Source organism: Poeciliopsis prolifica, unplaced genomic scaffold, assembly GCF_027474105.1.
Source record: "Poeciliopsis prolifica strain line A6 unplaced genomic scaffold, Auburn_PproV2 SCAFFOLD008, whole genome shotgun sequence".
NCBI lineage: Eukaryota > Metazoa > Chordata > Actinopteri > Cyprinodontiformes > Poeciliidae > Poeciliopsis > Poeciliopsis prolifica.
In genome coordinates, this window is record NW_026562383.1 from 11,577,022 (window position 1) to 11,598,179 (window position 21,158).

Consider the following 21,158-nt stretch of genomic DNA (forward strand, 5'->3'; position numbering starts at 1 on the left):
CGTTTAGTTATTAGCCCTCTTCTCCTTCTCCTATGTTCCCCCACAGGTGGTCTGTAGGATTTACAGTGGCCATGAAAAATGGTTAATTTTATGTCTTGGAAAACCATTTCTGGGTTGATTTGTCCAGGTGAGTTAGTTCATTTTCCTTCACACGAAGAAGAAAAATGAACTTTCTTTCTTCAGGGCCAGGGGACCATAAGTATTGAAAGCAGAACAGAACCTCTGCCATACTCAAGAGGGGTCGATACACTGCCATTTACAGTATTAAAAGGCAGTATTAATGTCTTAAAATTGTGTTCTTCTGTTGGATGACTTAGTCTCATTTTATAACCATATAGTGGGAATTTATTTGCCATTAAGACGGGTTCACCATCAAAGGCAGTTTGGCCATACATATGAAAACTTGTATATAAAATTGTCAAGATTCAAGAAGTTTCAAATTATACAATATTTGTAAAAAAAAATTATGAAAGGTAAAGTACAACTCAGAAGCAAAATAAATTTTCAATAAACTTTATTTTTGTCCCATTTTTCCCCAAAACATGAAATACAAAAAAGGTGATCGGAATTGAACATTTCCTAGTGTCAATACCGCAACATTTACACAATAAATAAAAAAAAAACATGTATAAATAAAAAAAAATATAAATAAAGACATTATGTGCCAAAAAATAAAGACTCTTCTGAATTGGCAGATGGCTTTCACAACACTGGGTGTTTCTGGGGAACACATGTAGGATATACTTGCATTCCAGGTCACAGTTTTAAGGATACATCTCTGGATCAAGAAAGCAATGTAAACCAGAAGGATTACAGTACAGTACAACAGAATACAATGTTTTCTTTTTTCCATAGCGGGTATTATTGGGCTATATACTTCTAATAGTTGTTCTAAAAGCTTATACCAGGTAGTGAGAGTGTAGTGCTATTGGATTTACTTTTGCTACTTGGCTCGAAGTGCAAAAGTAAACGCTACCTTTAAAAACCCATCTGAAATCTTGCATGTAGCCAGCTTGACATTCATCAAAGGGTTGTTATTGCACTGTACAGACATCCCTCAGAAAGGCACTTTTATCCAAACCTCCACACCCTCAGGTTTGTAAAGAACGCAGCCTCGTCTCCTGGCACTTGTGTAGAGGACACACATTCACCTACTGCAAGTAAATTTAAAACTGAATCATTTTTTTAAAAACCGAAACCTTTAATATATTGTTAAAAACTAATAAAATTTAACACGTGAGTTAAAAATAAATGTAGTCAAAGAAAATGAAGCAAATAAAAGTGCAAAAGAGTGTTTGTCCCTGTAGCATCATGTGTACCGCCTCAGTGAAACTTGCATTGAAAAGAAAAAAAAAAAGTGACATTGCAGCAAAAGAAGCAATGACTTAGTTTCGCCTTCATTTAATGAGCCTGGAAATATTGTGCGTGTGAGGTTCAGATCTTAAGTGATCTTCTGTTGGCTCATTTTCAGAAAAAAAAACTAAAAATAAATGAATGTGCGTCACATTCCATAAAGGCCAGAAGTCGACTGAGGGAAGGAGGTTCTCTCTCTCAAGTCAAACTATTCTTAAATCAGAAAGCAACTCAGCTTTAAAAAAATAATAATAAAGATCACAGTTGCAATCTACAGGGAGGGAGAACTTGCTGCTGAAATGCTTTTTCTTTGAAAAAACGGAGCCGCAATGCATTTCAACCACAAGATCAAATCTTTTCATTTGCAAGCAATTTGAACAGTTTTGTTTTAGTGTTTAGGAACCTTTGAGAAACCGTGCCTGCACAGTCAATCAGCTGCAGGGTCATTGGTGCACAAAGATCCATTGAGAAGCAATGGTTCTGAGTGAGTAAAGGAGAGATAAGTGGGTCTTCATGGATGCTTCCCATCATTTCAGACAAGGTACTAATCTCTTCTTTCAGGTATCAAAACCTTCCAGGTGGATACCTTTTGAGGCAAGAACTGGTAGGCACAAACCCTTCGGGCAGACGCTTCTTTGGGTAACTTCACCATCGCTCAATGTCATCAAGGTCATTCAAACCAATCACCCTGGCAACAGACGTCCAGGAAAGATTGTCACTCAGTCGAATTGAGCAGGTTTTCATCAGTTAAATCAGGCTTCACCTGTCCTCTGCACTGCCTTAAAAAAAAAGTCAACAAAAACTAGCAAAGGCCAAGTAAGGGAAACAAAAACAAAGTCAGTAACCGGTCTGGCTGCTTCTGAAGTATCTGCCACTCAGCCTGTTAAGACAGAGAGCTCTGCTCTCAGCTGTCAGTATGGTGTTGGAGCAGCTGGACCACATATCTGAGTCGGTGACGAAGCTCAGCGGTGCAGCCCATCTCATTTAGCATGCTGAGGAGGTACGTGTACGAGACGCGCTCCCGGCTGATGTAGGTTAGCAGGTAGGTGTCGTCAGACGACTTGCACAGGATGATCTTTGTGTGGTCGGTGTAGAAGTTCACCTGAAAGGAAAGAGTTGAAAACAGATTTAAGCAAAGGCGAGACTAAGTTTTTAACAACTTGCTCTGTTTCAGAATCTGTGAGCTTGCGCCAACCTGCAGGGTGCCATTGTTGAAGAGCATGACAAGAGCATGGTCGGTCTTCACCCACTGAAGCAGTAGAGGAGGCGGTCCAGAGTTTTGCTCGTCACAAGGAAGATCCCCACCCTGAGAGGAATAGAAATGTTTGGTTAGAATAGAAATCTTTGTCTCCATTCTGCTGGTTTACTTTAATTGTACAGTGATAGACTGTACATACCTCCATCAGGTTCTGCTCCATGTAGTTGGCTATGAGTTCAACAATCTGCTTCTGGCTGCGAAGCTGCTCGGGTAGCGACTGGGTTGGGAATGTGAAGTGTTTGTTGTTGGTCAAGCAGTAGTGAACCGTCCTGTTGGGAAGGGAATTTCATTAGATAAGAATCTTTTAAAAGTCAACTCGGACGTTTTTGAACATCATCTGAGCCACTTACTTGCGTTGGTCACAGAGGCTAAGATGTATTCCCTCATTGAAGAGCACACCGATGCTTTGGTTGGAGAGCTGGTATCCAAAACCATATTTGTTGGAGTAGTCGACCCATTTTGTGACCCAAAGGAAAGACTGAGGCCTGGACAAGCAGGGCGGGTTTCTGGTAGCTGGGGAGAAGGTGAATTAGAAAAGATTGGGTTAAGAAACCTGCTGTTATTTAGAGTTCACAAGTCAGCATCTTACCAACACCATTAATGCAATAAAAGGTACATGGATTAAAAAGTATTAAGAGATGCTTTAGTCAGCAGGTATTTCAAGGACAAAGGCTGAGTGCAAAGGAGGAGAAACAAATTAGCTCAGATGAGCTCCTATTTATGTTAATGATTTGGCATCACTACCCGATGCTTCACATTAAAGGTAAGCAGCTTTTAGTTTCTTTGCTACAAATTATAACCAAACTCACCTGCAGGCATGGTGGCCAGGCAGTTCTTCAGCTCCTTCATGGCAGCTTCAGCAACAGCAGCAGGAGTCAGAACATCTTCACAGGCTTGTGGGGAAAACAAGAAAATGCCCATTACAAAATAAGCAAGAAAAATGAGAGAAAGTCAGAAAATCGGGCTTGAACAAAAACCTACGTTCAGAGCTGCTGGCCATGGTTCCCTTGAAGGAGCGGGAGATTGACTTCCTGGATTCCTCCTCAGCAGGAGTTTGTTCGAGAGGCACGGGACTGACCAGCTGATCAGTAGGAGAAGGTCCCTGAAAGGAAAACATCATAATTAATGACACATTAAGCATTAAAAAATAATAAGAATAAATACAGGTCACAGAGAATGCAGGAATAATCCCAGGTTAGAGAATGGCAACTGAGGACATGCTCTAGAACGAGAATGAGTCAATGCTTGCAAACTCTTCCAGCTCCTGCAGCAATGTTGCAACATCTACTGCATCATAAATGACTGGCACGTCATTGGTTACGATTCTCTGCTTTATGCTTGCAAATGCAAGATGCAAAGAGGTAAAACGGCTTTAATGCACAATGCCAAACGATCACAGTAAAATTCCAGTAAATCCTTCAAAGTACATTGATCAAGAAAACATTCAGTTCTTAGAACAAAACAATGTTGCTCTATAAATAGAAGCTGGACCAGTCAGTTAAGGGGATGGGCCAGCTGAGCATTGTGCTGCTGTGGCATTTAGTCTGCCTAGTGGTTGATAAACCACCTTTTATAAAGAGCACATCATGTGCATGTGTACTCGCATAAATGTTTTTAAACAGACCACAAAATTAGTTTCCCCCTTAATGATTTAAAGCAAAACAACAACAACAAAAAAAACCACATCAACTCTCACAATATGCATCTAGCACAAGTCATCTGTGACAAATTTCTTTCTTAAACACCTCTAACAATAACTTGTATGCAAATATCCAAAACTTTATATAGTCGCCTTGTGTTTACTCTTAATGGTCTTTTTGGTGAATGCATTTCAAAACATTTTGAAAAAGAAACTTCCCTTCATATTAAAAGAAACCTAATGCTCCCCACTTTAACACTATAATGAAGTCTTAGCATGTGATACAGTGCCAGCTTTGAGTGTATTCTGCCAGAATGACTTGCCAGTTCTTCTCCTTTTAATTAAACCTGGTTGCCATTTGCTTAGAAGAGCAAGGGAACATTTAAATCACATACAAAAAAAAAAAGAAAAGAAAAAAAAGGCAATAAGACGTACCTCATTGGCTCCCACTGTTTTGTAGCTTATCTGCCTGTTGATGGAACACTTAACGATGCCCGACACCAGCTTGGAAATGTCTTTGTCATCTTTTTCCTCACATGGAATCTTCTCTGCTGTGAAGAGAGTAGCGGTTCTATTGAGCCACGGCCCTTTGAAAGGCTTCAAGCCAAAGGCCTGAATGCAGTCCAGCAGGTTCATTAGCTTTGAAGGCTATATTTAAAACTGCTCAGTGACTGTGCCGCTTACCTTTTGCCTTTTTCTTGCCAAAGAAGCTCTTTGCCATTTTAGTGAAGAATTTCTTGGCAGGGCTTGGCGGATGGAGCTCTGGTACCATTACACAGCTGCTGGGAGGGAGTTTGTCAGGGGTGAAACCCTGAAAATGACAAGAGAAAACAGAAAAAAAAGGTTCATCTTTGTCATGGAACAACAAAGACACTAATCGTGAGATGATAGCATAACATTATGCAAATTGTGACAGTGCTGGGAAATGACATACTTTTGAGAAGAATTCATGGTTGAGAATTTGATCCAGAGTTAGTCGGTCGCTGGGGTTTTTCTGCAAGATGCTAGAGATGAGTTTCTGTGCAGCGGGGGAGATTGTGGAGGGGAGAGTGTATCGGACTTCCTTTATACACTTGTACGTCTCTTTCAAGTCGAGCGTTTCAAAGGGAGGGTTGCCGCACATCAACGTATACCTATGAAGATGAAACCAGAGACACCATTGGTCAATTTCACGCTAAAAAAAATATTTCAGTACACGAGGTCTGTGGAGCCACTAAACAAAACTCACATGACGCAGCCAAGCGACCAAACGTCCGACTCCGTGCCGTGGCCCTGTCTGTTTAGCACCTCAGGGGCCAAGTAGTTAGGAGTCCCACAGATGGTTCTGAGAAAACAGGTGCATGTTTGAGTACTCAGTAGAATTCAAAACAGTTTCTATTATGCAACAGTGACACAGAGAACGAGTCAAAGTCTTTTGTTTTTTTTTCTGCTACACTCATTCTGGTATGCCACAGGAAGATCTCAAAGTACTGAAACGCTGATCTAAGCCCTACATTCAACTGCCACTTGGAAACTGGTTCAGACAGGTACTTGCAGGAGGAAAGCAGTGGGAGGAGGAAACTGCTCAGTAACTGAGGTAATGGTTTTAGGTTAAGCTACTTTGAGCAAAAAAAAAGGCCAATTTGGTCTTGCCAGAAAAATGACTCAAATGTTCTCCAATAATTTTTAATATTCAAAGATTTTGTTTTAAATCAAGCACTCACTTTTTCCTCTGTTCAACTGTCTCCAACTTGGCAGCGAGGCCAAAATCGCCAAGCCGCAACTCCATGTTTTCATTGATGAAGAAGTTACCTGAAGGGGGACAAATGCCTTTATTAGGACAACATTCCATGGAGGACACGTACATGACCAAAGCAGCGTCAGAGTACCAGGATGCCTTAGTGCAGTTTCATTCACATACCTAGTTTGAGGTCTCTGTGCAGGATCCCCCGGCTGTGGAGGTACTTTAGGCCAGATATAATCTGTCTGAGGTAATATCTCACTTCTGGCTCCGTCAGAGTACGTCTCTCCTTCCAAATGTGTGCCAGGGACTAAATAGAGAATGAACGAGGAGACAGTGAAACCCTGCGGTCCTTCAAAAACACACATTCATTACAGTATCTGTACGAGAGGTCATAGTTCATACAACTGCTTGCAAAAACAAGTTGATTGTTTCTTTAACTCTCTGGGGCTTTTCAATGAGTTGTTTGTCAAATATCATAACTGTAGTTATCCTTGATAACTGTAGTCAGTTTTTTAGCTATTCAAATCCAACTTTGATGCATAAAATACAGCATTCTTGTTAAGTAATTTTCTGATGGATTCAGAAACTACTAATTGGCGTTTTCCTCGCCCTCTCTTCAACTACACACCTCAAAAAACATACATAAATGAAAGCTCTTAAGCTGTCAAAATATGAGAAGCAAAATTGAAATTTGCCAGAAATTGATGAAGGTTTGAAGAAAATAAATAAATAAAAAAAGCAAACTGTTTTGATTTAAGAAACTGCACCAAATCAGTCCGGAGAATTCCAGCGTCTCACCTTCCGACTGCAGAGCTCCAGGAATATGTAGATGTTTTCATGGTCCTCAAAATAATGGGAGAATTTCACTACATGCTTGTGCGACAGGGACCTGTGCAGGTCGATCTCATTCGTAATCTGGTGAAATGTAAGTACAGATGGGTTAGTGAACACGTTTCAGATACTGGCTTTTAATGGATTCAAGATTATGCAATGGACTCCGGTGGAATGAGATGCGTGTACCTTTTCCCTCTGGTGTGGTTTGGAGACCCTGCTCTGTGGAATCACCTTCACAGCATACATTTTGTTGTTGGAGAGGTCTGTCATCTCATAGCATCGTGCAAAGCCACCCTTTGGAAAGCACAGTCATGGGTTAAAATGGTTGAAACCCTGCAATGGTCATAAATAAATCAGCCTCCCTGGCAAAAGCTTGCAGCTGAGGATCAATAGCTTTGGACTGAACAATTAAAACGATTCACCATCTGTAATTTAGCAGCTTCATAAAAACAAGGCTAATCTAGTCAGTGGATCATTTCCATACTGCAAGTCAAGCGGCACTTTTGGGTCTCAATCAGACAATCGGGTGTTTATCGCTGCGTCTTCTTGATGCGATCATGTCTCCACATGCTGGGGGGTGGGTGGGTGGGGATGTGAAGGATGAAGCACACCGCACTGCTGCATTCATTAACCGTGAAAGTGACGGAGAGGTTTCCAGCTCTGCGGCAGGAGGAGGGGGGAGCAGAAAGCGAGGGGGAGTCTGGCTCGCAGCTCTCCGCCGCAGCACATACATGACATGATGGAGCAACACGTTGAGGGGGGAAAAAATTAAAAATAAGAAAAAAAAAAAGGGCGGAAATATTTCAGTATGATTACAGTAGGAGGAATGAGATAAAAAGAAGCCATATAAGGTCAAAGAAAACGCGAGGAATGTTCAGCTCAGTCATTCCTGAGATTTTTTTTTTTCAATACAAGGTGTTGCAAACAGGAGCTGGGCACACCTTGCGTCTGATTCATTCATCAAAAACCCGCACAGCAGGTGGGGGATAGATATGTGGGTTAGATTTGGCACACCTACCACGAGGTTCTCCCCTCAAAATCCTCCCCAGTAACCAACACGCATGGAGCATACTCCACCGTGACACCGAATCTGCGTCTCAAATCATAATTTATGCAGCTTCTGGATGGATCTGTCGCGAATCGGCAGAACAGGACTGGCGCGCGTGGACGAAATCAGCTCTGCCTTACCTTGCCCAGAAGCTTCCCTTTGCTGTACGACCTTCCCGTCTTGGGGTCCGTCACCACCTGAGCCAGCTCGGGTTTGCCGTGCTCGGGCTTATTCCTGCTGTTCTTCGTCGAGGCGGAGGACTGGTGGTGTCCGCGCTCCGGGACCGGCTTGAATAAATCCGCGTTCATGTTGTGGCACGAGATACGCTGCGCCGCGTTAAAGCAACCGGAATCCATTAAACGTTTCAGTCAAACGTTGTGTCCAAATCCTGCGTAATATCTCAGAAAGAACTATGATGCTGCGCGTTAATTCCCTCCGCTCCGGTTGTCTCCATCTGGCGTGTCTGGACACGGATCCGCGAGGCTTTATAGTCACCGTGACGTCACAGAGACGGTCGGGCGGAGGGAGACAGGAGGAGAAAGTCCAGATGATTTGCTCAGCTAGTCTCACTGAAATATGGATGCGCGAGATATATGAATGAACCAATACGTAACAAAATAATCCACAACGGTTTACAGAATCAGGTCTAAACCGTTCTGTAAACTGATTCTGAATCGTCGTTTCAGCTTTTCGTTTTGTAAGTAATCTGACATTTACTTAGTATTATAATCAAATGTTAACGGATAGATATCTTTAAGGACAAATCGTCAACACGTCAGCAAGTTTGTGAAATGCAATTAAAGACGCTGAAAGAACTGCTATTTTCCCCAAGGCTATAAAAACAACAGCGCAGTGTAAACTGCTTCATAAAAAGCCCAGAATTCCCCCCGAGTCAAAATCAACATTTTATAGAAGACTGCCACCTGATGGAGAAAAGGTGCAAAAAGATAATATTCTCCATTCATAAATGTAAGCGTTTTGAAATTAAGCGATAACAATATAAAGGCCAAAGAAACGACGCACCCCTTTATGAAGCATAACAGGAAAATGTAAACGAACAAAAACACAGATGAACACGGAAGAGGGTTCAAGTCTTATCTTTGTTGAATGTTATGATGACCACTCCTATGACAAAAACAACAAACAATATAGGAAAATCCAAAAACCAAAATTAAGATGTACAATTGTATATTCTGGAAAAGTGAGAACAATTTTAAAAAGTCCATCTCTACACATTTAATGAAAACTATCCAACAACAACAAAATATAAATGATGAATTACACATTTGTTTTCATTTCAGTTGCACTACACATGAACATAACATGCTAAAAAGCAAAATTATGAATGAATTCACTAACGGATGTCTTTATTTATAGGGAAGCTGAGGTGAGACTTTGGCACGTTACAAACCTGTCATCCTCTGAAGAAATGGACACAGACTACACTACCCACAATTTACTCCTCGAGTGTTGGAATATCTTAAACAAGTAATAATGACCGATCACTGAGTGAAGGGCGCCATCTGCTGGATGCGTTTTTTCTTTACAATACAGTAATATTTATTAGAGCTCATGACTAGCGTCAAATCATACAGAATTAAAATCATTTCTTTTGAAGGACTGTATCACCCTGTCCAATGACATGAGCTCTACTTTTTAATCTTTAGGTCATGCACTCTTGATCTTTAAAGCGCTAATTTGGTCACGCTGCAGAAAAAAAATGAGGATTATTTAGAAGTCCATCATATCATCCCCTCTTTTCTTCTTGTCTTGCGACTCTGTCCAGGCTTTGTTGATAGTTCTCTTCATCTCATCATCTCCATCGTCATAAATCTTCTTCAACATGTTCATGAGGCCATCGCTGGGGTCTGCATTGTCATCCATAGAGGGTTTGCTGTTGAGGCGGAGCAGGAAAATATAGTAATTGTATTGCATATTCTGTTCGTATGTGTGGTTCTTTCAGCTGTTCACACCATTGTTGAAGATGAGAGGAGATAATGGTAAATAAGTGGCATGGATATATTTGCTAACTTATCTAAAAGTGTACAAAATAAAAAATTTGATGTGAAATTGTACATTTGTACAATTGCCAAAGAAGTCTTCCCAAAGAGAACCATGTTTTTCCACGTTTCGTCAAACACAGACACCGATATCAGGGTTTTATGATAGAGCAACACAAACGTTGTGCATAATAATGAAGCAAAGTAATAAGAGCATCTACAATTCTGAAAAGGTATGCCGTTGTATTCAGCATGAGTCACTGGACATCTTCAAGTCTTTTAGGTATGTCTCTCCCAACTTTGCACATGGCTTGAATAATTACAGTAAAAGACTGTTTTTTTATAACTATATTCATAATGCATTACAGTATCTCACAAGCTACTGAAATTCATTATGACCTTGATTTCTACCTAAATTAAATAAAAAATCCTTAATTTAAAGTCCACCGATACATTTTGAACTTACTCCTTCTCTTTTGACTGTTTCTCCACTGCTGTAAGGCACTCCCACTTCTTTGTTGTCTGTTTTTTTAACATGATCAACAACATGTCTGTTTTTACCTGAAAGAAACAAAATTATTCAAGTTATTAAAAAATTCACCAAATATAAAGATACGGTGTGAAAACAAAAGTAACCCTGTTCATTTGAAATGGTATACAGCATTACAGGAGTTTTCTCCACAAACTAGCTGTTTAATTTGTAGTATGCTGGATAATACAAGGTGCACCAGAGATAAATCGGCAGTCCTTGATGTGTAGGGCAGCACAAAAAAAAAATGCTCAAAAAAATACATGGATGGGAAAATATGCATATCTTTGTATTTCTAGTTTTACTGACTTTTTTGTAGCTGTCCTTTTCATCGATCGGATGCAGCAGGTTAAGAACACTCATCTGATGATTTTTGCCATTTAGGTCTTTAATTAGCACTGAAAATGACCTGCAAGAGAAACAATAAGAAATTGTAACAATATAATTTGTCACATTAACAATAAACAGAACAAATAATATTTGTTTGATTTTTACCTTACCTTTCTGTGAAGTCCACTTCTACATTTTCTGCTGAAATTTTGTGCAAATCCTTCAAATCCAGGTAAATTTTCACAAACTTCTCCGACTGATCCCATGCTGCAGGGGAGTTGAGTAAAGTGTCACAGTTATCAAAAAACTAAACAGTTTCCTTAAAAAAAATCTTAAGTTCTTGAATGCAGTTCAACTGATAATAAATCTATTTTAAACAGACGTACCATAGCTGGTGATTTTCACGGTATATGCTGCTTTGGACACTGCAGATGGGTCTGCCTGTCTCTTAGCCTGATGCAGCTGCTGCTGTCGTTTGGTTGCAAGTTCTTTCTCCACCTTCTTCTGTTCCTGCTGCAAGATATCCTGTACCCTTTTCCTCTCTGATTTTTCCAAGAGGGAGCTCAACTCCTGCAAGTCAGCTTCTAGCTGAGTGATCTGTGTTGGACAAAAGCAAAGGGAGTTTTATATTCCATTCAGTGCAGAGTCATTTTATAACTATGGATGTTGAGAGAACGTAAAAAAAACCAAAGGATTATGTTATTTAATAATTTAGCATATATAATAACTTAAGTCAGTCATCAGCAGCCATTACACAATTATAAAAAAAAAGATATTACAACAGCAGGTAGGCGTCAATTCTAATCTAATAGAGCCCACTTACAAACACAATTTTAAGCACAAGTTCACCATCTTCAAGTGTTTCTGTAAACAGTAAACTAATCTGCCTAAAATGCAAATATCGTAAAATTGTATATGTTGAGGACAATATATCCTGATTGGCCCAAAAGCTTTTGGATTTTCGGACACTTTCAGTAGCTTAAATGGAAGACATTATCATACGCTTTGAAATTTATTTAAAATACAGATAAATAAATAGCGAACCCAGAATAATCAATTTACTGATAAGCTGATGACACCAAGTAGATAAACAACCAAATCTTATAAATAAAGATTTGAGGAATCTGTTCCCTTCTTTTCATGTAGCAACAAGAAGTGACTAGATACACAATACTTATCACTAAACCCAGTACAAGCAGTATTTTTAGGAATATTAAATTATGTGACTTTATTTCGTTGCTATGGCAGTTAGAAGCCGTGGGCCAAGAGACTGCGCATTGGTGTCTCCTGCTAGCTAAAAGTTGCTAGAATGTTCTGGCAAACTCCATTCAAAGCTAAAAGCTAAGTTAGCATCACAGATAAAAAAGCACACTGCACAGCGGGCATTAAAATCATACGTAGAAAATACATCAGAATGAATCATAAAAACCCAGATTACTCGAGTTTTAAGAAAGAAACAGTTAATATCAGAGTTTTGCGTTGTCTGTACACTTGTCAAAGTTGACTAATATAATATGAAGCTATCACGGAAGTAAAATTAATTCAGTTACGTGTAGTTGAACCATTATTTTCCTGTCTATAATAATAAAGCCTAAACTGAAGCTCACCTGCTCCTTTATATCCATTATGATCTTGTACTTCTGAGATGTAACCAGATGTTGGCCGGTTTGCTGAAGCTCTGCTGCTACAGTGGCTCCTTTGCCTTTATCCCTGCATTATGAACGCCGTCAGCCCGGCCTAGGAAATGACGTCCTCTACTTCTGCTGTTCCTTCATGGGGGTTAATTGTTTGACACCGCCACCCATTGGCCTGAATGAGCATTGACAACCTATACATAACCAGTAGCGATTAAAATAACTTGCTGAATGAATAAAGTATTACATGTTTTTGTATGCCATAAAAAGCGCATTATATTGAGATAAATTATAATTAATAATTATTGTTTTTATTATTATTATAAAGTGATGTGAACAATGCATACTAAGTGCAATTTTGATGTGGACATACTGTGTAACCTGCTTGGTTACACATTTTTTATTCTGAAATTTCATACTTTTTAAAAGTGATATTTCCAGATTTCTCAGTCTTTTGTGTTAATAGTAAAATATAAAATACAAAAGTTCAATATGAATTAATGGAAGATATTTTGACAGAGGTCTGATTTTAAGTAAAAATGCAAAACAGAGAAAGAAATGATGGAAGACAGGTAAAGAAAGAACACAAGGAACAAGGAGGCAAGAAAATACATGTAAACAAAAGAAAACAGGGAAGGACAGAAGAAAGAAAAAAAAGAACGATATTCAGCCACATAGCACTTTATATTTATCGAAACCTTATTTAAAATTAATTGAAGCCATATTTAATAATTGCTTAGCTTTTCATGTATTTCTAACATTAAAAGGAGATGCATCTTGCAATAGTAGGACGTCTTGTTTTTCGTAAGACTATGGTGTGCTCTGTGTATATCTTAAAACTATGAGCGACAATTTGCAGCAAGATTTAATCTTCTGTTTAATGTGTACAATGAAAAACATTTTTTTTTCTTTGTTTGATTTTAGTTTACTTAACAGGGGAAAATAAATGCAGATTACTGTACAGTAAAAAGCACATATCCACACGTTTGAAACGCTGATGTCCTCCCTCCACAAACATCCATGTTTTTAATGACACGATCTGTGTAACAAGTCCAACAGGGGCACAGTCACCACCTTGCCCTCAGGATTCCAGACATCTGGTTGTGGTCAGCTAAATGCCGAAAGACAATACGACTCAATCTCCATCTTCTCTTCACTCCCCGAGGTCGGGAGGTCAACATACATCTGTTGCGTATCCTCACAGGGCAGCTGTCTCTGGGTAGTGCTGCGATCTCCTTGTCTGCCATTTCCTGCAAACATATAATAATAAAAGTTCCAAAATGAGTTCTTAACTGATATCTTTAATAATTGGAAACCCTCGTAATATTTATTCCCCTTTTGGAAGACATAAATCCGCACAAATAAAACAATTAACTAAGTCATTTTCTACACATAACTAAGGTATAGTAAGTTTATAGGTATAGTACATTTCAGTGCCAGGTGAATTAAATGAAAGAAACACAAAACAACAAACAAGAACTGAAAATTACATGATCTCAAATGTCATCTTCGTCAAATACTGGAATAAACACTTTGAACAATGTTTCAGTTATGAATCAAAGGCAATTATAAATAACTGGATCTATAGACTGAATTTAAAGCAAATCAATGTTTTAGCTTTCTTTTTTTCAGGAAGCTTGTTCCTGGAAACAGTGAAAGTGGTGCATAAAAACTGAATGCTGCTCCTCCGTCTTTGGATCTTACTCTGGGAATTCAGAGTAGATTTAAACCGGAAGACAGCACAGATTTTAGAACTGTTGTGATGTGCTATTTTTAGAGAAACACTAAGCAGTAGCATTCTGGGTCAGCTGCAGACGTCTGATCGATTCCAATAAGGAACATATTGATACAAATACAGAACTCTACCTGGAGTTCTTTGGGCAAGATGGTGTTCTTCCGCAGTGCATTGATACGTGTCCTCTCATCAGCATACTCAAAGGCCATTTGTCTTCTCTTGACATCCCTCAGCATCCTCCAGTCAACGTAGTAACTTCTCAGCTGCTCCACTGCTCCCCAGCAGCTTCGCAGTGCCTGTCCATCATTAACAAGCAGTTAGTCCACAGCTGTGCAAGTAGCAGCTCAGGCTTTTTCCAAATCAATCAGTCGAACACACTTCACAAGAAAGGTAAGACACCATACGTCGGCGCTAAAGAATCATGGAAAGTTGAGAAGAACGGTACATTTACTGAATTTATGTCAAGCTTTTCCAGTCATACTAGCCACTCCAAGCCCATGACACTCTAAGCCACATTCACGCGTCTTTTTACTCCACCTCAACACAGAAAGGCGAGTTTCAGTGCAGTGACTTTAACATCTAAACGGTTTCTATAAAAACTAGCGTTATCATCATCCAAGCTAGCGTTACAAAACCAGTCATAAAATTAACATTTTCACTGTTACTTTGTCAGCTTTCATGACTAACAACCGAAGACTTCCTTCATAACACGCAAGCCACAATATGTGAGTTGGAAATAGGAAGTTACCTGTTTCGGTGCGTAAACGGTGGAATAAAGGGCATTTAGACCAATACATGCTATTCTGTTAGCCGCCATGATGGATCCAGGCTGAACTACCAAAGAGAGACAGAAAGGGACAGAAGATATTGCCCCCTGTGGCTAGGAGGGCAATGCAATCATTTAATTCTTCTGTTTCAAAAATTAAACCCCAAAACCAGCGTTTCGGACTTTAACGTTCTTTACACATAGAGTATTCACGGCAATACGGAAGTTACTGCTGTTTTAGGCTTTGTCTCTTGTCAATAGAGATGCACAGTTTTCTCTTAACAGGCATATTGCTGTGTTTAAGATTGAATCACACATCATGATGATTAAACTTGATTTATATCAATTTCGAAGCCTGAGGGTAACTCCAAACCCGATCTGCTGAAAACCAGTTAAATACCTAGTGACTTCATCTGAAAAGAAATGCAAATTATTGTAGTATTACTTAGGAACCACTAGGTTGCAATGTAGTTCTGTAATATACAGTACAGCATCAAGGACATTCCCACCAGCCAGGAGCAGCAGGATGCTTACATCTTATGTTAAATAAAGAACATTACATCTGATTAAAATTGTATTTCGAGTACTTTGAAGTGCATATACACCCAGATCATGCAGAATAATCTTTTTTTTTTTTTTTGTAAGATAGTATTCTGACATTTCTTTTAATTAAGTTCAGCAGGATACTGTCTTTATGGTTTATAGAGACAAGAAGGAACAAAATGATAGATTCAGTTAAGCTTTCCTTGTTATTTTGGACCCTGGAGGAATGCGTTCTTGGATAAATACTAACACATGACAAAGTGGATGCATTTACAGACCTCTCTCTCTTTACAGATTACCTTTTTTACAAAAGCTCTAAAAAAATCGGTTTTAATAGCCAGTTTATTTCAAACAGCTGTATTCATAACATGGTTTTCTTAATAGTAGCAGTGGGTAATGCACAATAGCAGTGACTGTTAAAATCAGTTAAAATCAGTCTTTTGTTGTAACAGCTGTTTTTTTTTATGTTAATATTATGGTAACGAAACCTAAGTCATTCTGTTTGTCCCAAAAGTCAAAACGTTTTTGTTAAGTTTCTTGAAATTTGGAAAAACAGATTTGTCATTTTACAGTGGTAATATGTCATAATTAAACTGCTATTTGGCTCTCAGAACGTCTTGGCCTTTAACTGAAATGCCTCTCGAGGCTTTTCCAAGATCACCAAGAAGGCTAAAGTAATCCCTGAGAAATCTAAAACAGAAAAGGATGTGAGTGCTGACCTTCCAGGACTTATAGTTCTGAACATTATGATAAATGTCAGATGCTTAAACGTCTGCCAGCAGATATCAACCTCAGAGTTTATAGGTTAAAAATGATTCACTGCTGCCTTTTTCAGTCACTTCTTTTACAGTTTAATGGAAGCACGAGGTTTTATTATTTTTAGATTACACAAAATTAAAGCCCGACTTAAGCTGAGCGGACTTTAGAGTACTTGCACTCTGGCTTTGCGACTGCTTGATAACCATGTTGGCTAATTGCTTTAGTTTGGTCAGTTCGACAGAGGAATTGTTGGGAGTTCATGTTGCATTTTCTGGAAATGGATGTGCATTTACAGGCTTTACAAGAGATCTCAGGACTTGAGAGACTGAAAAACAAAGCCACGCAACGTTAAACTAGTGTGCTTCAGAGGCAAATGGACATTATTCAGAGGGACAACAGACAGGTGGCATCGTCCGTAAAACTGACAGGAGTCAAGTGAGCATGGCCAACCAAAGACATAATGCTACTGATGCTGAAGCAACTGGCAATGCTGGATACATGTGAGAATTGCAAAAAACACATTGAAAGAGTAAAGCAAATGCAAACACAAAATGAACAAACTTCTTATACTTGTGTAGAAATTTGCCTTTTAAAACAAATCAATTATTAGTGTGAAAGTAAACAGATTATTATTTATTGCACCCTCCAAAAGTTTTGTAAGTAGGATTAGTAGGAAGCATGCTAAATGCTTAGAACTGAACATTGTTTATTTTAAAGATGATGGCTTGTACTCTCATTTGCCAGAGTAAATCACTAAGTTCTCAGATGTCAGTCAACAATATTCTCTGTAACAGCAGTTTATTCATTCTTTCATCCCATCCCAAACATGCTGATTAAAGCAAATGAGGATCCCTTGGCTGATCAAACATTGGTCTGATTTACTCCATACCACACTGAGATGAAAATGTGATAGGAACAGATGTCTGTATATTTTCTTTGTGGCTGCTATAAAAGCGTTTGAAGATGAGGGAAGCGGTTTAATTTGCTGCTGGCATCTCATAGCTTTCTTATCTTAATGCCTCACTGATGAAATGTAAGATAGATGGGGCAAACACACACGACTAAGCTATTAAATTCATGGTTACAAACGACTGTGTCTTCCCGCTTGGCATTTTAATGTCTGCTACTCAGCTTGTAAACAATAAACAAAACGTTCCTTGTGGGTGGGCATTCACACATTTGACCTTGACAAGTTTACACGTGAATCTGTCATCATAAATCATATATAGTCCTTACTAGCAGTGAACTATGTGAAAAATGAAATGGATAAGTCATATCTTAGATGTTTTCAGAATGTATGCCTCTTTTTTGTAGTTCAAATATTTCACAAAAGTCACAATCAGCAATAACAGTATAAATGTTTCTTCAATTTGCACAATATTATAAAATATCTATTATTGTAATGGGATGGAACTGACATTTCTGGTCCCAGTTAATTCTGGCCTTGTTTGTTTAGCATTGCTGGAATGAACAACCATATAAATCTTACCTTAGTTTAATAAATGAAGTAAAATTGTATAAACTTGAGCTTGGCTCAGGTGAGTACTTCAGAGTGGTGGATATGCAGCAGCAGACCTCAAATTTGTATAATAGCCTTACTAGAGTGCACATTCCTACAGTCAATATAAAATTATAAGATTTTACATATTTTGCCAAGTTTGTGCATTTCTAAAGTGTGTGCAATTTTTCATAAACTTTTACATTTTTGCTTAATTTTTTTTATCTATATGATAGAGTCACTAGAGTTCTTTTCCCTATTATGGAATCGGTGCACCCCTAATTAACATGCATGTATTCAAAGTGGAGAGGAGAATGGTTAGATTCTAAATCTAGCTCCATATGAGCTAAATGTTTCATATTTTAGAAATTTAAAACTGATACAGGGTGTACTTTCATTTTCCCATGACTATTGGTACCTTCAAGTAGAGCTGCTCTGTCATCTTTGTCTTAGCATGTATTTCAAACTATGGCATTTAGAAACTCAATGAAAGACAAAAATGATTGGAAGATGTTGGAAGATCCAGTTTAGTGGATCATTATAATTTCATATGCCTCTGCAATATTAAGTGCAATTAATATTATACTCTTTACACTTACTTACTCTTTGGTGTATCAGAGAATTGTGGTCCAAAAAGTCAAAGAGTCATGATTAGTGTGATCCCATCACACTATGTCTCAGAGTTATGAGCTTTATCACCCTTATATGTATGTCATAACCTGCTTGCATGCCATAAAGTGGAAAAGTCTGCCTCTAAATCCCGGGGGAATGCTTGGCATTCCTGAGTTATGGGAGAAAGGGCCCTCCATGTCAGCTAGGTCAAGGCCTCCTGCTAAATGAGCTGTGTCTGACCTGTAATTGCAGAGAGTGGAAAAATTTAATACACTGATGTGCCAGTGAATCCATCACATCACCTGGACAGCAAATTCTATGCACTGTGTCTTAGTGAGATATTCCCAAAATGTGTTTGTTTTCAATCTGGAGACATGACCTAATATTATATGAGAGCAAACACAGGAGCTTATGTCTATTTTATTTGAGTAGTGTGTTTCATAAAAGGTGCTGGCTGATTTAAAATATTGCCTTCAGTGCTGATTACACAGTTTCTCTTGTGTTTCCTAAAGCATGCATGCAAACTGTTAAAATATACTAAGTCCATGGCAAAATACCTCCATGGTCAAAGATTCAACCTGAGTGGCTGATCTTCTCAATGATTCATTAAAAGGACCTTTAAATGCTGGAACATCTGCTCAGTTTCTGTTAGAAAAAAAACTTTGCCAGATATATCCGGTTCAGCATAATGGGTTGGTTTGAAGGCTTGAATGCTGTGGCTCCATTTATGACATTTATGACATCTCAACGAGAGAGAGAGTTATTTATTTTACACAGCCAGAGGCATACAGGAAATGTCTCACTGAAACATTTTTTCCTTCTTACACCAGTCACTGCTGCATTTGATTATTTTGTTGCTGCACTAGGGAAGTTTTAAAATTTACTTAATAATTTTAAAGACTGAATCTTTAAGAATGGGGGTTTTCTTGACCATGAAATGATTCAACTCGCTTTTTGTTCATTTAAAAATGACCATCAAGTTTGTAAATCAAATTTATGATCTCATTTTGTGTTGGTATTGTGACAGTGGTGATTTAGTGCTTTTCAAGTGGTTTTGGGACATGAACTACTTCATATTTATAAATTGTGACTCACTGTGGAAAACCCACAGTGAGTCTTATCAGCATGTATATTTTCCTGTACAGTATATCAAGCAGAAAGGATTCTTTGCGACGCAACAGAAATGGTACTGGAGGAAATAATATTGTAAATTTTTGGATGTATTAAGAGAGAGGTAACAATGTGTTCTGGTTTTCATAAATGAAACAATTTTCATTTTAATTATTTAGGGCATGCAGAAAATGCTCCAATTATATGCAAGTGTTCAGCTTGCACTAAGAAGACAGATATTGTGTAATTTTTTATAACACTCATGTTGAAAAGAACAAGAGCTCTTGCTGTCTGAAAGGGTAATTTGCAGAACATAAAAGTTTAACCTGGCAAAGAGTTGTTACTATTTTTATCCTGAAAAGTCTAAAGGTTTTTAGATAATTGGTGATAAATGCACCGATTACCAGAGGTTTCCAGATGGTTGTTTTTTTAGTTGTTGTTTTGTAAAAGAATTTGCAAAATTTTCACATTTTATTACTTCCATGTGCCAAATTATATTGTTTACTTGTTGTTGGAATTTGCCAAAGCCAACAAAAAATATGTACTGCTGTAATTTTCTCTTCCTTTCGATGGCTAAAAGGAAAGACTTGAGGATCAAAGGACATGAGCAGTGCTGGGTTATTGGGTTTCATCAGCTGATGAAATGGAGATTCACCCAGACTCATGACAGTATGACCCAGACCTGCAAACTGGTATTAATGTTACCTTAGGAAGCTCTGTCACAGCTGTGAACCCCAACTTATTTGTCATGCTCTTTTATTATTCTCCTCTCTGATCCAATTAGCTCAATTCCTGATATGCTTCACCTAGTCTTTTGTCTTTTCACAGGAGATAGCCAATTATTTGTTAAGGAACATTTTAATTGTAGGCTTCACTTATTTGGTGATTTGTACAACATATTAATAGTTAATATTCCCAGTAACTTTATAGACCAGAAAATTCTTTTTTAAATAAAAATGTTTTAATTTAGAAGCAGACACCCATTTTTTCTAACCTCCCATTTTACATCTTTCCAATTTATCCTTTAACTTTCAATTAGATTGTTCAAATCTGTATTTTCCTTATACACAGACACAATCTGGATCGAATAGACATTTTCTACACTTAAAATTGAAGTGACACTAATGTGTAGCACATAGGATTGTAAATACACCGTGCTTTCAGGATGAGACCACAAAATGAAACAAAATAAAACATTTAGCTTTGAAACTAATACTGCTCATTCTTTGTCACAAATAAACATTCCCAAAATCCCAAACTGTTTTCATCACTTATAAAAAACATCCTTATGCTTTAGGCCTGTAAGGGAGGCTGGTGCCTATCTCCAGGGGCACAGAGAGATAAATAACCATACATGCATAAGGAAAAGTTAGTCATGTTTTTGGCCTGAGAACCCAGGACTGTTCCCTTTCTGTACTTTTCACAGCAAGGCAACAGTGTTACCAACTGCATCCCAGTGCATCCTGTTTTGGTTAGATGTGTGATGTTAAACATCTGCATCTATTAATCTGCATGCGTTACCTGGAATGGGAAACAAACATAATTTTGGATTACCCTAGTGCAAATGAGGTCTTGCAACAAAAACGTCCTGAGTTCTACTCCAGACTTTCCTGTTTGAAAATTCTCCAGCTGCATGCATGAATTGTTTACATCTTTCGTCTGTCCAAAAGCACACATATCTAATTTTCCATTAGTATTAAGCAGATGTAGAAAGTGGATGTAATCAGGTCTAATGTTGTTGTTAAACCAAAATTATTTGGCCTTTAGTAACGGTATAAACTTCTGAT

At 38.3% G+C, this 21,158-nt stretch overlaps 3 protein-coding genes across 3 annotated transcripts; all 3 read right to left on the reverse strand.

The window, feature by feature from the left end:
* Nucleotides 1-497: 497 nt before the first annotated feature.
* On the reverse strand, nt 498-8,302 carry plk3 (polo-like kinase 3 (Drosophila)). Its single transcript, XM_055033317.1, has 15 exons — nt 7,996-8,302; nt 6,994-7,101; nt 6,772-6,888; nt 6,151-6,280; nt 5,954-6,041; nt 5,479-5,574; nt 5,185-5,383; nt 4,935-5,061; nt 4,686-4,801; nt 3,593-3,713; nt 3,421-3,504; nt 2,962-3,124; nt 2,751-2,880; nt 2,549-2,659; nt 498-2,455 (listed from the first exon to the last, which is right to left on the reverse strand). Exons 1-15 carry the CDS (start codon nt 8,209-8,211, stop codon nt 2,258-2,260), a joined length of 2,004 nt encoding a protein of 667 aa, XP_054889292.1. The 5' UTR covers nt 8,212-8,302; the 3' UTR covers nt 498-2,257.
* A 634-nt stretch (nt 8,303-8,936) lies between these two features.
* Nucleotides 8,937-12,457, reverse strand: cacybp (calcyclin binding protein). Its single transcript, XM_055033318.1, has 6 exons — nt 12,322-12,457; nt 11,101-11,311; nt 10,885-10,981; nt 10,694-10,793; nt 10,322-10,416; nt 8,937-9,749 (listed from the first exon to the last, which is right to left on the reverse strand). Exons 1-6 carry the CDS (start codon nt 12,337-12,339, stop codon nt 9,587-9,589), a joined length of 684 nt encoding a protein of 227 aa, XP_054889293.1. The 5' UTR covers nt 12,340-12,457; the 3' UTR covers nt 8,937-9,586.
* Nucleotides 12,458-13,208: 751 nt separating this feature from the next.
* mrps14 (mitochondrial ribosomal protein S14) lies at nt 13,209-14,945 on the reverse strand. Its single transcript, XM_055033418.1, has 3 exons — nt 14,832-14,945; nt 14,215-14,379; nt 13,209-13,598 (listed from the first exon to the last, which is right to left on the reverse strand). The coding sequence occupies exons 1-3, from the start codon at nt 14,898-14,900 to the stop codon at nt 13,416-13,418; spliced, it is 417 nt and encodes a 138-aa protein (XP_054889393.1). The 5' UTR covers nt 14,901-14,945; the 3' UTR covers nt 13,209-13,415.
* Nucleotides 14,946-21,158: the final 6,213 nt, after the last annotated feature.

Excerpts from the sequence above, each read along its gene's own strand:
- cacybp (XM_055033318.1), bottom strand. Across the intron at positions 10,982-11,100 it reads CGTGAAAATCACCAGCTATG|CATGGGATCAGTCGGAGAAG; the intron begins GTACGTCTGTTT and ends ACTCCCCTGCAG. Across the intron at positions 10,794-10,884 it reads GAAGTGGACTTCACAGAAAG|GTCATTTTCAGTGCTAATTA; the intron begins GTAAGGTAAAAA and ends TTTCTCTTGCAG.
- mrps14 (XM_055033418.1), bottom strand. The coding sequence starts at position 14,900 with ATGGCGGCTAACAGAATAGCATGTATTGGTCTAAATGCCCTTTATTCC. Across the intron at positions 14,380-14,831 it reads CCGTTTACGCACCGAAACAG|GCACTGCGAAGCTGCTGGGG; the intron begins GTAACTTCCTAT and ends AATGATGGACAG. Across the intron at positions 13,599-14,214 it reads TCTTGCCCAAAGAACTCCAG|GAAATGGCAGACAAGGAGAT; the intron begins GTAGAGTTCTGT and ends ATATGTTTGCAG.
- plk3 (XM_055033317.1), bottom strand. The coding sequence starts at position 8,211 with ATGGATTCCGGTTGCTTTAACGCGGCGCAGCGTATCTCGTGCCACAAC. Across the intron at positions 4,802-4,934 it reads TGGCAAGAAAAAGGCAAAAG|CAGAGAAGATTCCATGTGAG; the intron begins GTAAGCGGCACA and ends CTCTCTTCACAG. Across the intron at positions 2,660-2,750 it reads TGGAGCAGAACCTGATGGAG|GGTGGGGATCTTCCTTGTGA; the intron begins GTATGTACAGTC and ends TATTCCTCTCAG.